Here is a 13,594-nt window from a genome sequence, read left to right on the forward strand (position 1 = left end):
CTGCAGGCGCTGTGCTCGTTTAACAGAACCAGCTGGCCTCACTGGAGAGACTGGGAGAGGTCAGAGCACTGACGTCAGGTGGACGGAGTTCACCTTTAACTTCCCAACCTGGGGGAAGACAATTATGCTTCCATGACTATGAGGGCTCCAGCTGCAGCCCCTCTCCTAAGAGAAGATAACTTTGTATTTTTTATTTTAGATTCAGAAATTTCAGGCCAGGTCTCCAAACAGATGTTCAACAGAAAACGTAACACAGGCGCGCCCCCTCGCGGGCGGGGTGCTGTCGGGGCTTTGGCGTTGCCCTCTCCCCAAGTCTCCCAGCGCCAGGCTTAGGGCAGGAAGGCCGAGGCCCCGCAGGGACCCGCCGCAGCCTCAGGCAGCACCAGTCAGTATTTCCGCTGCCGCGGGAAGAGACTACTCCCTGAGGACCGCAGTGGGGGGCTGGCAGGGTTGGGGTCCCCCGAGTCCAGGCTGAACAGGTCCCTGCCAGTACGAAGGATCTGCTCCTCCAGCTTCTTGTGTCGCTTCATGTCCGAGAGGACTTTGTCCAGGCGGGCTTCCCGTTTCTGGCTCCGGGCGGAGCTTCCTGGAGAGGGAAGGTGAGAAATGTGGAAGGGGTGAGGCCGCCTGCACCTGCCTGGATGCCACTAAGCACCTGGGGAACCACCAGGGAAGGCCCGGCAGTGCAGAGCAGCGCAAAGGCCCGGGTGGAAGCAGGGAGGTCTGTTCAAAGAGTGTGGAGAGCTGCGGTGACATGAAAGATGAGGCCAAAGAAATGAGGTGGAGGCCCTGATAAGGGGTTTGGATTCTTATTTTATTTTTTATATTTTTATTGATTTCAGAGAGGGAGGAAGAAGGAGATAGAACCATCCACAATGAGAGAATCATGGATCGTCTACCTCCTGCAATTCCCCACTGGGGATCGAGCCCACAGCCAGGGCATGTGCCCTGGACCAGAATGGAAACTGGGACCTTTCAGTTCGCAGGCCGATGCCAAACCGGCTAGGGCAGTGGTCGGCAAACTGAGGCTCGAGAGCCACATGCAGCTTTGACCCCTCTTCCACAAAATACCACGGCCTGGGTGAGTCTATTTTGAAGAAGTGGCGTTAGAAGAAGTTTAAGTTTAAAAAATTGGGCTCTCAAAATAAATTTCCATCGTTGTGCTGTTGATATTTGGCTCTGTTGGCTAATGAGTTTGCCGGCCACTGGGCTAGGGCATTTTGGATCTTATTTTATTTTATTTATTTATTTATTTATTAAAATATATTTTATTGATTTTTTACAGAGAGAAAGAGAGAGGGATAGAGTTAGAAACATTGATGAGAGAGAATCATGGACCAGCTGCCTCTTGCACACCCCCTACTGGGGATGTGCCCGCAACCGATGTACATGCCCGTGACCAGAATCGAACCCGGGACCTTTCAGTCCGCAGGCCGACGCTCTATCCACTGAGCCAAACCGGTTTCAATCTGGATCTTATTTTAAATGGAAATGCCTTTGGAAGCCAAGGTGGGGGTTGGATTCTCTCTCAACACGCTCTTCCCTCTCTTCCCAGCAATGGAAACCTTTGGAGGATTTCGGACAGAGAAGTGGCATGATTTATGTTCTAAAAGGGTCATTCTAGTCACCCAGACTGGAGGCAGAGAGATCAGTATGGTGCTATTGCAACTATCCAGACAAGAGATGGTGGCTTGGATGAGCGGATGGTGTTGAAAGTTGTAGATGAACTTGGAAATGTGGAGGCAGAGCTACTGGACTTGCTGCTGCTGGTTTGAATGTTGCAGTAAGAGAGAAATCAAGAATGGCGCTAAGGGTAAATTCTAGGAAGGGTGAAAACTGGGTCAGGTTAGGAGACTTAGGAGACGTACACAGGAATATAGGGGTGTGAACCAAGACAATAATGAATGACCAGGAAGATCTGGACTTCTGGGGAGAATGGAGAGAAAGGAAATGGGAGCCATGATGGAATTGCATGTGGAATTCTCTTAAATGAATTTAGGGTTATCGATTTAAGCTGAAAGGATGGACCCATGTGTGCATGTACTCCCCTGCAGCAGCAGGTGCAGAACAGCCCAGGCACCAAACGGCTTCTTTGAGAGTCACTTTTGGGGTAAGTGGGAGCAGAAGCCCTTCACCTCCCCCCACTTGCCCCTCCCCCTTGTCAGTCAGTACCTGGGGTGCGCCTTCGGTCAATCAGGGAGTCCTTTGGTGTCATGGGCTCATCATCAAAGTCAAATTCTGTGGGCATGTGCGGCCTGAGGCAGGTGGACAAAGAGTGAAGGGTGAGGGTGGTCTCCCCAGACACACCCACTCATGTGCTTCGCCCAGCCCGCCAGCTCTCTCTCCTGCTCTCTTCCCTCCCTCCGTTTTCCATGCTCCCGAGTCCCACCTCCCCCTCGCCATTTCCTCCTGGCTTCAGGGGACCGACCCAAGGACCAGGCATACGGGGGTGCCCTCACTTTTCCTCTTGCTCCTCTTTGGCCTCGGGCTCCTCATCGGATCTCTCCTCTTCACTCTGAGCCTCGGGAGTGGGCGGCCGGCGGGGCAGGATCTCGGCCTGAAGCTCCAGGGTGCCCTGGGCCGCCAGCAGTTCATAGAGCCGCTGGATTTCGGAGGGGGGCGGCATCCAGACCTGCCCATCGGCTGGCAGCTCCACCTCCTCATCGCTGCAGGGCACGCACCAGTCCTCGGGGTCTGCCTGGGCTGGCTCTTCCCCCTCGGCGCTGGGGGCTTCTCCCTGCGCCTCCTCGACCCCAGGCCCCTCACGCTCGGCCTCCTCCCGGCCTCCTCCCCCCTCTTCCTCGCCTCTACTGGCCGCAGCCGGCGGGCCTGCGGGGTCTCCCACGGCCAGAGCCTGGAGGCCGGAGGTCACTTCCCCTTCTTCGGACAGAGGCGCCGCCGGGGTGGCCGCAACGTCTCCATGACCCCGGACAAGGGACATAAGCCCCTAAGGAAGGAACCCTGGGGTGATGGGTGAGGCAGGAGTCCTGAGCTGGGGCCCGGTCCCCCGGGAACTGGGCTCCCCGGGGGCGTCCCTAAGGATGTCTCTCCGACCAATCAGGCTCCAGCAGCGATCCCCGCGACCGGACCGCCCGTCCCCGCGAGGGGGCGCTCAGCGTCCTCCAGGGCCCCGCCCGCGGGCGGGGGTCCGGCGCTGCGTGTTCCCGGCCACGGCCCGCCGCCGCTGCTCGCCGCACACCGCCCCCAACGCCACTCGGAGCGCCGCCTCGGCCGCCGTACGCACCTGAGCTCAGCCCGCCGCGGCGGGTCGCAGTACGCAGGCGCGGACGGCGGCTCCACGCTAGGGCGCTACCGGGAGGGGGGCGGGGCCGCACATGCGCAGGCGGCGCTCGGGCTGAGGCTTCGCCCGCAGGAAAGATGGCGGCCGGCGCGGTGCGGGTGCGCACTGGCCAGCAGGTTCGCCCCAGAGGCAGCACTGGCGCACCCGGTGGCGGACCAACGTGAGGACCAACTGAGGCTTGGAAGCGAGTTTCATGCAGTCTCCATTTATTGGTGTTTCAGACTCATGCAGCATCCGGCATACAAAAAGGGAGAATTAGTTTAATGTATCCTTTTTTTTTTTTTTTGTAGACTTTTAGGGTTTTTTTTGTTTTGTTTTTTTGGTGTTTTTTCCCCCAACCCCATAAAACAAAAAAAACCCGCTAACTCCAAACCGCGTGGTAGCTAGGTCTCTGCCTCCCTAGCGGAAGATCGCGTGCAACACACTTCCCTCCTCTTAGAAAATAGTTATTCAGCGTCCCGTCCCTCCCGCGCTCCTGGAAGCTGGTAGCTTTGGTCCTGTTTTGGGGGTTCTTTCGTTACAAAGCACATGAGTCACCCCAGTTCTCGCCTTTAAGAAACTTGCCGACTGGGTTAAAAAGCCCAGGTGGGGCAGGTCAATAAAGTAGGCCCGACCCGGGAGGGGCGGTCGCCGCACCCCTCCCTTCTCCCCGTTGTTTGGAACGGCGCTCACCATCCTGCACAAGCCCCCAGAGGAGCCCTGGCCGGCCAGCTCTGCCACCCCGGGCACCCTGGAGGCATCCGGACCTGGGTCGTGCCAACAGAGAACAGCCCTGGGCTAGAGGGTCCTCTCCCGACATTGCTGCCCTTTCCCAGCCTGATCTAAGTGCTGGAGTTTTTGCAGAATAATCAGTGACAGCAGAAAAATCAGAGGAGAGTACCCTTGGGGAGGAGAGGGTGCTGGGGGGAGATGAGGCAGGAGGAGGGACAGGGAGGAGGGTGTGGAGAGGGAGGGAGAGATGAAAAAGGAGAGAAGGAATAGAGGAATGGGGGTTGGGGGGGAAGATGGCAAGACAATGAAAGTTGGGGGTGAGTGGGGGAGGAGACCAGGTTGGAAGTGCAGGTAACTTGGGAGGTTTGAAGAAGTGCAAGTCGGGAGAAATGCAGGGAGGCTGAGAGCGAAGAGTCTGGGAGATGTTCAGGGAGGTTTCCGGAAGTGCAGGATGAGAGGCCAGAGGCCGGACTGGCTGCAGGCAGAAGTGCAGGAAGACTGGAAACGGTGCAGGGAGGAGGGAGGCCTACGGCTGGCAGAGGAGCCTGGCAAGATGCAGGATCAGGAAAGAAGCTGTAAACAAGGCTGCTCAGGCTCCCTTGGTCCCTATGGGTGCGGGCCTGGGCCATCGATTGGGCTCCCGGCAGGGGAGCAGGGGAGGGTGGGCCCAAGACAGCTCCCAACAGGAAGGAAAGTCTTGGAGTGCAGGGCAGAGCCCTCACTTATACACTGTGGAAGAGGAGAGGGCGGGCCGAGAGACAGTGGGCGGGGTGGGGTGGGGGAGACAAGGAGAGACAAAGGACAGGAGGGGAGACAGACAGGAGAGAGCAGGGTCAGGGGTTAGTACAGCTGCCCTTGCCAGCCCTTCCATTCCCCCCAGCCGGCCCCAGGCCCCCACTCACCGCCCAGGTTGATGACACAGGAGGCGATGATGATGAGGACTCCCCCTACCAGCGCCACGATGCTCAGGAGCTTCGCCACTCGCCCCAGACGCAGGGCCCCATCCACGTCCCCCTGCTGCAGGCTGTTCCGGGACTGAGGGCAGGGTGAGGAGTGGGGCATCGAGGCCAGGTCAGAGGCCAGCTCAGCACGGATCAGGCGAGAGTCGTCCAGAGGAGAGAGGCCAGCCCGTGGTCAGGGAGGAAGGAGAGTCGGAGAGACAGAGGGAGGAGGGCATAGGTCAGCAAGGCTGTGTGAAATGTGTCTGGCCATCCCTCCCACCTGAAGGAGTGGGGCCATAGAGGCTCGGAGGGCGAAGCCCCGTAATTTGGAAGTCAGATCCATGCAGAGGGAAGCCGGGCTGTCCCCGGGGCTTGGTCCCAGCGCGGGGAGTGGGGAGCCCCGGCAGGCCTGGGCCAGGGTCTCGTGGGGCTCACCATAACGGCATAAGCGAAGGCCACGATGTTGACAGGCCACATGGGGCAGAAGCAGGACAGGATGGCGAGGATGATGTAGTCGCGAGGTTTCTGGGTGCCTTCACCCCCCTCCACCCCAGACCCTGCTAGCTGGGAGCTGGGGTGGCGGCTCAGGCTGCCTCGGGGAGACCCTGGGTGCCCACTGTGAGCCCTTCCTACGCGGTCCTCCTCGACAAGCTGCTGCAGCACGCGGGGAGGAGCCCCGTTGGCCGGAGGGGGCTTTGTGGAGGGCGAGGAGTGCGGCCGGGGAGCGGGGCCCTCCTCCCCGTCGCCAGCCTGCAGGGGAACCACTGCCCCGTTCTCCTGCTTTTCCCCCACGCTCTCAGTCAAGACCTCAGGCGTGGGCTCCTCCTGGATGAGGGGCTCTGTCTGAAGGGCTGGCTTGGGAGTGGGCTGGGAAACTGGCTGGAGGTCCAGCTGGGGTGCGGGCTCTGAGGCTGGCTCACACAGGCCCGCAGGTTCCAGGGCTGACCCCTGGTCGGCAGTGGCCTCTTTGCTCGTTTCGGGCTTGGCTGCTGGCTCTTGGCACACTTCCTTGGGCCTGGAGTTGGCCTTTAGTTCCCCTCCTGGGCTGGAGCTAAGATCTTTGGCCTGGGCTGTTTCTGGGGCCCCTGTCGGGGTCTCTGTGGTTTCTGGAGCTAGCCCAGCCTTGGGCTCTGAGTCCACAGGGTCCAGAGTGGTGTCTGGCCCTGGCTGCCGGGCCTCTGGCTCCTCTGGGACCTCAGCTGGGGCCTGGGGAGGGCCAGTCCCCGCCTCAGGACGGCCAGGCCCTTCGCCCGGGGCCTGGGGACCCCCCTCTATCCCCTTTATCTCAGAGACTTCCGAGCTGCTGGCTGCCATCTTGTGATGGGAGAGGGGAGAGGGCCTCTGTGGGGAGGATGGAGCAGCAGAGACAGCGGCAAATCCTGGAAGAGGAGATCAGCTTGGAGTGAGGAGAGGAGCTCTCAGCACTGCAGCCTGAGAGGGGTATGCTCCTGTCTCGGCGCCAGCCTTGGGCTGCCTCTGGGGAGAGGAAGAAAAGTTGGGGTTTCCTTTGCCATGGGGTGGGACATCTCTGGGGAGGAGTGCTCTGCTTGGAGAGCCCCGGGAAGATTAACCCTTTGTAAGCAGGCCCCTCCCCGTGGACTTTTCCTGGTACCCCAACAAGACCCAGCCTCCCGGGTCCTAGCGGACGTCCCAGCACCTCAAAATCAAGCTGTGCAGGCACCCTGTACTCCGACAGGCAGACTAGGCAGAGGGCCCATACTCACATTCACTCCCGCATCCTCCCTACCTGGGCGCCAGTGGGTGCGGTTTTCTTGCTGCGTGTTTGGGGCACAGATGCCCCCGCTCCTCCCAGAGGGTCCTGGGCATCTCTTCTGAGCCCCTTCTCAGCCCCTCGCCCAGGGATTCCCTTGTCCCCGGGGTGCCCCGGCGCCTCCTTCCATTGGCTTGGCGCGCCCAGCACCACCAGCCAAGAGGCCACGCGCCGTGTTCCTGTGCAGTGCAGCCCGCCCCGGCCTCTGCAGTCTGTCCCCTCCTACCCGCAGCCTCAGCCCATCCGTCTCACCTCAGCGCCGGCCTCCGGGCTGCTCCCGCTGCCGCCGGTGCAGCAGCCGCAGGCGGGGAGGAGGCGAGTCCGCGAGCGAGCAAGGGCGGGAGGCGGCGGGTCTCCCCTCCGCTCTGCTCATCCCCTCCTCTCCCCTCCTCTCAGGTCGCTCTGCTCTTCCCCTCCTCTCCGGTCCCCTCCCTGCGCTCCGCTCCGCTGCCGCACGCGCTCCCCCGCCCCTCCAGGCCCGCCCAGGGGAGCCACGCGTGCCAGGCCCGCGTTACCCAGGCAACCGGCCGGGAGACCACTCGCGCCGCTCCCCGCTCCTTCCCACGAGCGCCTCCTGGGGGTATCCCCTTCCCAAGTCCCGGGCCCCTCCCGCCAACGGTCACCGGGGTTCCTGGCTGAGGCAGGGGGTTGGGTGAAACGGAGAGGGATCTGCGAAGAGGCAGGTCCAGGGTGAGAGGCAATACTGGGTGGACCACCCTTCCGGGCGGGAAGAGGGAAGGGGGAGAAGGCAAAACTAGGGGAGGCTGCAGGGTGTGGGTTCAGGAGGAGGGAGGCTGCAGAGCCCCTCTACTTAAGGAGCAGCCGCAGAAATGGGTGCTGGGAGGCTCAAGGGTCCCTGGGAAGGAAAGCAAGGCCTGGGAGGAATCACAAGGGGGCAGGGCAGAGGCCGCAGGGCAGACTGAACAGTAGGAAGGGGCTGGGGCAGTCCCAGTGAGGACAGGGTGGATTATGGCAGGAATGAAGGGGCAAAGTGCAGTTTTTCTTCTCACACCCCCCCCCCCCCTCTCGTAGCGAGGGTTCAGACTTCCCAACCTTTCTGCAGATACACCATCGGCCATCACCTCAGGGCCTTAAGGATGTGTTAGTATTTGGCTGGATTCTAGCAACTGTTTGGGTTTCTAACCCAAGTCTCTTCAAACCTACAATAGCTGGCTATTCTGGGCCTGTCAGATTGGGTTCCCCCACTCCCGCCCCTGGGAGGGAGGAGCCAGAGCTGCAGAAGGCAGAACAAGGCTGCCCCCATGGAAGCCCCTGGGGGTGGGAACAGGGACTTTGGTGAGAGCAATTCAATCAAGCCAGAGCCAAGTTTTTATTTAAAATTTATTGTAATGGGATCCACGCCAAGAGGAGGGGGTGAAGGGTAGGGAACATGCAGGGGACACGGGAACACGATGACATGGCCAGGGCCACAGCTTCTACCTTGGGGGAGAGGGATAAAAAGGCCAGGGCTGGAGCTGGGGTGGAAGAGGAAAGGGGGAGACGCTGCAGCTGCCTTCCTCCACCCCCAGGCAGCACCTCTAGTCCCTGGATCTCCCCACGACCCTGGCCTCCTAAAGTTCCACTCCTTGTCCTGCCTCTGGCCCAAGTAGGTCCTTTTGCTCCCCCTTGACTTGTTTTCCCCTGACGGATTCTTGAGGAGTATGTTTAGGGCCTGACCCTAAACAGCCCCGCCTTATGAAGGTACAAACCTTTGCCTTCCCTGCTTCTGCCCCTTCTCAGTCTCACCTCTCCCTCTCTTTAGGACAGAATCTCTGATTCCCCTCCTTTCTCTCCTCCCTCCCCCTGGAAAAAAAAAAAGCACCAACTCCCCAGGGAGGGGCAGCAGACAGTAGGGGGGGGACCGGAAGGAGAGCAAGAAGGACCATCAAGGGAGGAGGCTCACAAATCCCTGGGAGGGCAGGGCAGGGGTACAGAGAGGAGGGGTTGAAGGCAGTGCCGCTCCTGTCCTCTGCCATCCCTGCCCACTGTCCAGGGGGCTCGAACACAACCAAGGGGACAGGGGTGCGTGGGGTCAGGTCTGATAGGGAGAAGAGGAGCAGGAGAAACGAATGGTTAAAACCTAGTGAATTCCCCTAAGAAAACATCTCTTCCTCCTTTTCTTCAGGAGGCTCCTTGGGTGGTGGGGGAAGCAGTGAGGAGTTGGTGGGAAGAGAGGGGGAAAGGATACAAAGGGACTCTCCTCCATTCTCCCCTCTCCCCCTCACCAACTAGGAGTTCACCAAGGCTGGGAGGGAAGTGGCTGAGAGCTCACAGGCACCCCCTCGGCCCCAGAGAGGGAGCCCACAGCTGTGGGAGGGGCTGCCACTGAGGCAGCTGCTGCTGCTGCCGCCGCCGCCGCTGCCGCCGCCGCCATTGGACAGACCTCACCGGTACCTGCGTGGCGAAAAACACCCGATCACAGCGCCATCTCAATGGCAAGAGCCCAGCCCTTGGCCCCAGACTCTTTCCCAGACTCCCTCCCCTGGGACACAGCCGTTGCTCACTTCCTGTTTGGTCCCCAGAGGCTTCGGCCTGCATCCTTATCCAGCTCTCCTGAAGGGCCCTCTGTTCCCAGAAGTCTCCCTAGCCTGAGTGAGATGGACATCCCTGGCCTTCCTGAGATCCCCTGCTGGGCCCCGTGAGCGCCCTTGTCCCACACACACCATCTCCCCCGAGCCATGCCCCACGCCTTGCCTGGTGGGTGCGGGGGTCCCCCTCAGCAGGTGGGCTGTGGCTGGGGGGCATCTCCCGGGACAGGGGGGGCGGCCCCCCCTAGATGGGTCTGCATGTGGCCGGCCAGCTGGGCAGGGGTCTTGCAGTGCACGCTGCACAGCTTGCACAGGATGCGGTCAGCCCGCGGGGCCTGGAGCCCGTGGTCCTTCACCGCGTGGATGCGCAGGTATGCTGCCGTGGTGAAGCCTATTGGGGGGGGGGGGGGGATTGGGGGATGGGGTCAGCCAGGTGGAGACCCCAGAGACGGGGTTATTCTCCTAGGCTGGGGACACTCTCCTCAGATGGCCCTGTCCTCCTCCCACATCCTTGGTAACCTGGGGCCAACTACTCTGCTGGGGCGGGTAGGTCACAGCCCCACCCTGAGCTTCGGACCTAGTTTAGTGTCCACTCCTTGGCACTGGTACCCAGAACCCGTTCTCTGTGGCTGAGGGACCTCTCCTGGGGTGACAGGCCACTGATTCCTAGCCACTTGAAGGGTTGACCCTCAGTAGAGACGGCTGTGTCCCCTCCCTCCAGTGACCCATATAGTCTCAGCCCAGTTATTCAGTGAAAAAGCGAATCTTTTTAAAGCAGCTTTCTCTGCTACTGGGGCAGGGTGCGTGCTTGTTAAACTCCTGCAATGTGCTCCACTGGCCGCAGGAGCCGAAGATGAGAAACTAGCTGCACGGCTGACACCTTGTCTCTCAACCCCTGGGCCCTGGCGCTCTTGACCATTCCTTCCCCAAACAGCATGTCCCTTCCAGTCCTCCCCACGCATACCCAGAGGTGCCACCTCCTCCAGCCATGACCTCTCAGAGCTTAACGATGCTCAGTGGGCCCAGTGTGCTCCATTTGCTTCCTAGAGGGCTCTACAAGCCACGAGCTCATTACAGCACCTTTAGCTCACATCTGTGAAAGGGCCTCTGGCTGTCCCCACCCTTTGTCCCTGGCCCTCCCGGCATCCCTCAGCATGTACCTTTGTTGCAGAGCTCACAGACATGGTGAGGGCCCTGGCTGTGCACCTTCATGTGGTCCGAAATATAAGCCGAGCTCAGCATCTTGCCACATACGTGACATGGCACCTTCTCTTCATGTCGTACTGTGTGCGCTCTCAGCCGATCCTTCGTAGCAAAAGCTGCCTCACATTTCTGGGGAAGGGGGAGGGGTGTGGGGGGTGTCAGGAGAGTTAAAGCTTCAGGGGATGGGGAGAGGGGAACAAGAGGTTAAAGGAATCAGAGCCTTGGGGATCTTTGATCTGTAGGAAATGGGAGTGAGACGATGAGGCCTTGAAGAAGGGATGAGAAAATGGAGTGAAAAAGCAAAAAGAGAGAAAAAGGGGGTCTGAGAGGCTGAACTCAGACAACTACAATGAGGATTAAAATCATGAAAACCAAGACAGGAAGAAGGCTCCTACCTCACATTTGAAGGGCCGTTCTGTTGAGTGCACTTGTCTGACGTGGCTGTTGAGGTGATCCGGCCTGGGGACACGTTGGGGATGGGGTTAGGCCCTGCAGTGAACAAATGCCCCCGAATCCGCCTCACCTAGTACAAGAGCCCTTTGAAAGGTCCCTGCATTTTCTCCCAAGCCCCGGGCCGGAAATCCCTCCCCTGGAGCAGGCCGCCTTGTACACGCCACGCTTTCCAACAATCCTAAGACCCACCTCCTTTGCTAAGTACCACCCCCTGCTCCCTGGCAACCCAGAGAGATTTCCTCCCTCCTCCCTGGGAGTGGCTCCCAGTCCCCATCCTCAGAAACCTCCCTCCCACCAGCCAAGGCCAGGCCACCTCCATCGCAGTCCCTCCCTCCCCACGGCCTAGCGCGCGGCCAAGGCCTGGGCCCCGTGCACACCGGGCCCCGCGCACACCGGGCCCCGCGCACACCGGGAGAAGCTCTTGCCACAGTGGGAGCAGTTGTAGGGCTTGTGCACAGCGCCGTCATGTGAGCGCACGTGGTAGCTCATGCGGTCCTTGCGCTTGAAGCGCTGTTGGCACACAGGGCACTGGTAGGGCTTCTCGTCGGAGTGCGACAGCTTGTGTCGGTTCAGATGGTAGACGTCGCGGAAGGCCTTGCCGCACATCTCACAGGCGTGGTTCTTCCGGATGCGCTTTCCCGAGGCGGTGGTGGTCACTACGCCCCCGGCTCCCACCGCCGCCGCTCCGCCGCCCGCACCCGCTTCTCCCCCTCCGCCGCCGGCTCCGCTCAGTTGGGGCACGCTCAGGAGGCTCAGGGGCACCATGGTGGGCATCTTCATGGCACCCGAGGGGACCCGGCCGGCCTTGGCGCCCGTGTGGATGGCCTCGTGCCTCCGGAGGTTGTAGCCGTTCTTGAACTCCTTGGCGCACAGGGCGCAGATGTAGGGCCCCTTGCTCTTTGTCTTCTTCTCCAAGGCAGATGCAACCGAGGCCACGACCGTCGAGGTTGGGGATACGATGGCGGTGGCTGCGGCTGCGGCGATGGTGGCGGCAGAAACGGGGGGCGCAGCCTCGGCAGCGGACGCCGGCGGAGCCGGCGGAGGGGGTGCGGGCGGCTGCTTCAGAGCCGCTGTGTCCACGGTGGAAGCGGCGGCCGGGGCTGGAGGCGCTGCAGCAACGGCAGCGGCGGCGGCTGCAGCGGCGGCAGCAGCAGCGGCGGCGGCGGACTCCTGGGCGGCGGCGAGAACCGGGAGCAAGTCCACCTGGAGGGGCTCTGCCGTCGGGGCCTGGGGCGTGGGTGGGGGCGCCGGCGCGGCCTGCGGGGACAAGACACCGTGTAGGCCGCGGCCGTGGGTTGGCGCCCTCCCAGCCTGGCCCGGCGCGGCCGGCCCCTACTCACCTGGAATGGACTCTGGGCGCAGCCCTGGGAGGCAAAGAAGCGGGACTGGAGCTCAGCCCCGACCTGCAGGGGGTTCTGGGCGTGACCCTGAGGTGGCGGGAAGGAGTTCATGAGGCCGCCCACCCCCCGGGAATCCAGGCCCAGCACGGGGAAGGGGGGCGCCAGCAGCGTGCAAGGGAACACGGGGAACATGGCCTCGGCCACGGCGGGGTCCCTGGGGCTCAGCGGGGGCCGGGGGCGCGGGCCGCGTGGGGCCTGGGCTCGGGGCGCCGCCCCCAGCCGGCCAGGCTGGGCCGCACGGAACGCATGGCCCGAGGGCCGCCCCGCCGCCCGCCCGCGCACCCCGGCCGGCGGGAGGGAGGGAAGGAGGGCGCCTGGCGGGCCACGGAGCGCAGCAGCGACGGTGGGGGCGGGAGGCCCCGCGGGGCCAGGGACCGGGGGCGGGGGCCCGGGCGGCAGCGGCGGCGGTTGGAGCCTGGCGGGCGGGGTGGGGGGAGCGAAGGAGCAGCCTCGGCCCCCGCCACGCGCGCGCCCAGCCGGCGCCTCGGGGAGGGCGGGGGAGGGCGCGAGGGAGGGAGGGGGACAGCTGCGCGCGCACCGGGCGCGCGGAGGGGGGGTGGGACGGGAGGGAGGGCGGGCGGGAGGGGGTGTGGGAAGGGGGGGTGGGGGCGGGGGAGGGGGTTGTTACCTGGAAGATGAAGCTGCTCCAGTTGCCGGGATCCATGGCGGAGGGAGGGAGGGAGGTGGCTCGTGCTCACCCTGGGGCGGGAGGAGGAGGAGGAGGCGGCGGTGGGGGAGGGGGAGCCCGGGAGGTGGTGCGCGGGGCGGGCGGGAGGGGGAGAGGAGGAGGGTGGGGGGAGCGGAGCACACTGCGCGCGGGGAGGGCGGGCGGGGGGCGCGAGGACACACAAGAGGCTGGAGCGGGCGCGAGCTCGAGCGCGCGCGGGGCGGCGGGAGGGGGAGGTCGGAGAGGGACTCTGCGGGAGGAGGGACTGGAGGAGCCGCCCAGCAGCCCCAGCCGTCCCCAGCGTGAGACCCCTGAGACGGCCGCTGATTGGCTGGTGATGGCGCAGGTGGTGGGCGCGCGGGAGACGGTGGCCGCTCTCCCCCCACTTAAAAGAGTGTGCCCCCCCTCCACCGGCGGCGGCCGTTATTTCGCGCGCACGCGCACAAAACCGCTGTCGAGGAGCGGGCGGAAAGGGGAGCGCGCGCCAGGGGCACGGATGGGCGGAGCTAAACTCAAAGCGCGCGCCCGCCTAACGGTTGTTGTCCTCAGGCTTCGGCTTCGGCTTTTTGTTTCCAATGGGCCACCGTCCCTTCCTGCTCCAAGTTTACTCACAAACCTG

The 13,594-nt window shown here is 62.6% G+C and overlaps 3 protein-coding genes across 8 annotated transcripts; all 3 read right to left on the reverse strand.

The window, feature by feature from the left end:
* Positions 1–148: 148 nt before the first annotated feature.
* PAGR1 (PAXIP1 associated glutamate rich protein 1) lies at positions 149–3,262 on the reverse strand. The gene is made up of 3 exons (XM_084880969.1): positions 2,460–3,262; positions 2,173–2,255; positions 149–586 (listed from the first exon to the last, which is right to left on the reverse strand). Exons 1-3 carry the CDS (start codon positions 2,939–2,941, stop codon positions 387–389), a joined length of 765 nt encoding a protein of 254 aa, XP_084737095.1. The 5' UTR covers positions 2,942–3,262; the 3' UTR covers positions 149–386.
* A 228-nt stretch (positions 3,263–3,490) lies between these two features.
* On the reverse strand, positions 3,491–7,128 carry PRRT2 (proline rich transmembrane protein 2). 2 transcript variants are annotated; one of them, XM_084880967.1, is made up of 4 exons: positions 6,977–7,128; positions 5,389–6,332; positions 4,915–5,047; positions 3,491–4,741 (listed from the first exon to the last, which is right to left on the reverse strand). In XM_084880967.1, the coding sequence occupies exons 2-4, from the start codon at positions 6,265–6,267 to the stop codon at positions 4,731–4,733; spliced, it is 1,023 nt and encodes a 340-aa protein (XP_084737093.1). In that variant the 5' UTR covers positions 6,268–6,332; positions 6,977–7,128; the 3' UTR covers positions 3,491–4,730. The 2 variants fall into 2 exon arrangements, with proteins under 2 accessions (XP_084737093.1, XP_084737094.1); XM_084880968.1 differs by lacking the exon at positions 6,977–7,128 and adding an exon at positions 6,701–6,919.
* A 919-nt stretch (positions 7,129–8,047) lies between these two features.
* MAZ (MYC associated zinc finger protein) lies at positions 8,048–13,390 on the reverse strand. Of its 5 annotated transcripts, XM_084883042.1 has the most exons (7): positions 12,937–13,390; positions 12,249–12,335; positions 11,318–12,165; positions 10,851–10,914; positions 10,413–10,584; positions 9,419–9,643; positions 8,048–9,118 (listed from the first exon to the last, which is right to left on the reverse strand). In XM_084883042.1, exons 1-6 carry the CDS (start codon positions 12,970–12,972, stop codon positions 9,441–9,443), a joined length of 1,410 nt encoding a protein of 469 aa, XP_084739168.1. In that variant the 5' UTR covers positions 12,973–13,390; the 3' UTR covers positions 8,048–9,118; positions 9,419–9,440. The 5 variants fall into 5 exon arrangements, with proteins under 5 accessions (XP_084739168.1, XP_084739169.1, XP_084739166.1 ...); XM_084883043.1 differs by lacking the exon at positions 9,419–9,643 and having other exon boundaries at positions 12,937–13,095; XM_084883040.1 differs by lacking the exon at positions 12,937–13,390 and having other exon boundaries at positions 12,249–12,584.
* Positions 13,391–13,594: the final 204 nt, after the last annotated feature.

The sequence above is a fragment of the Pipistrellus hanaki genome, assembly GCF_964339955.1.
Source record: "Pipistrellus hanaki genome assembly, chromosome: 4".
Taxonomy (NCBI): Eukaryota; Metazoa; Chordata; class Mammalia; order Chiroptera; family Vespertilionidae; genus Pipistrellus; species Pipistrellus hanaki.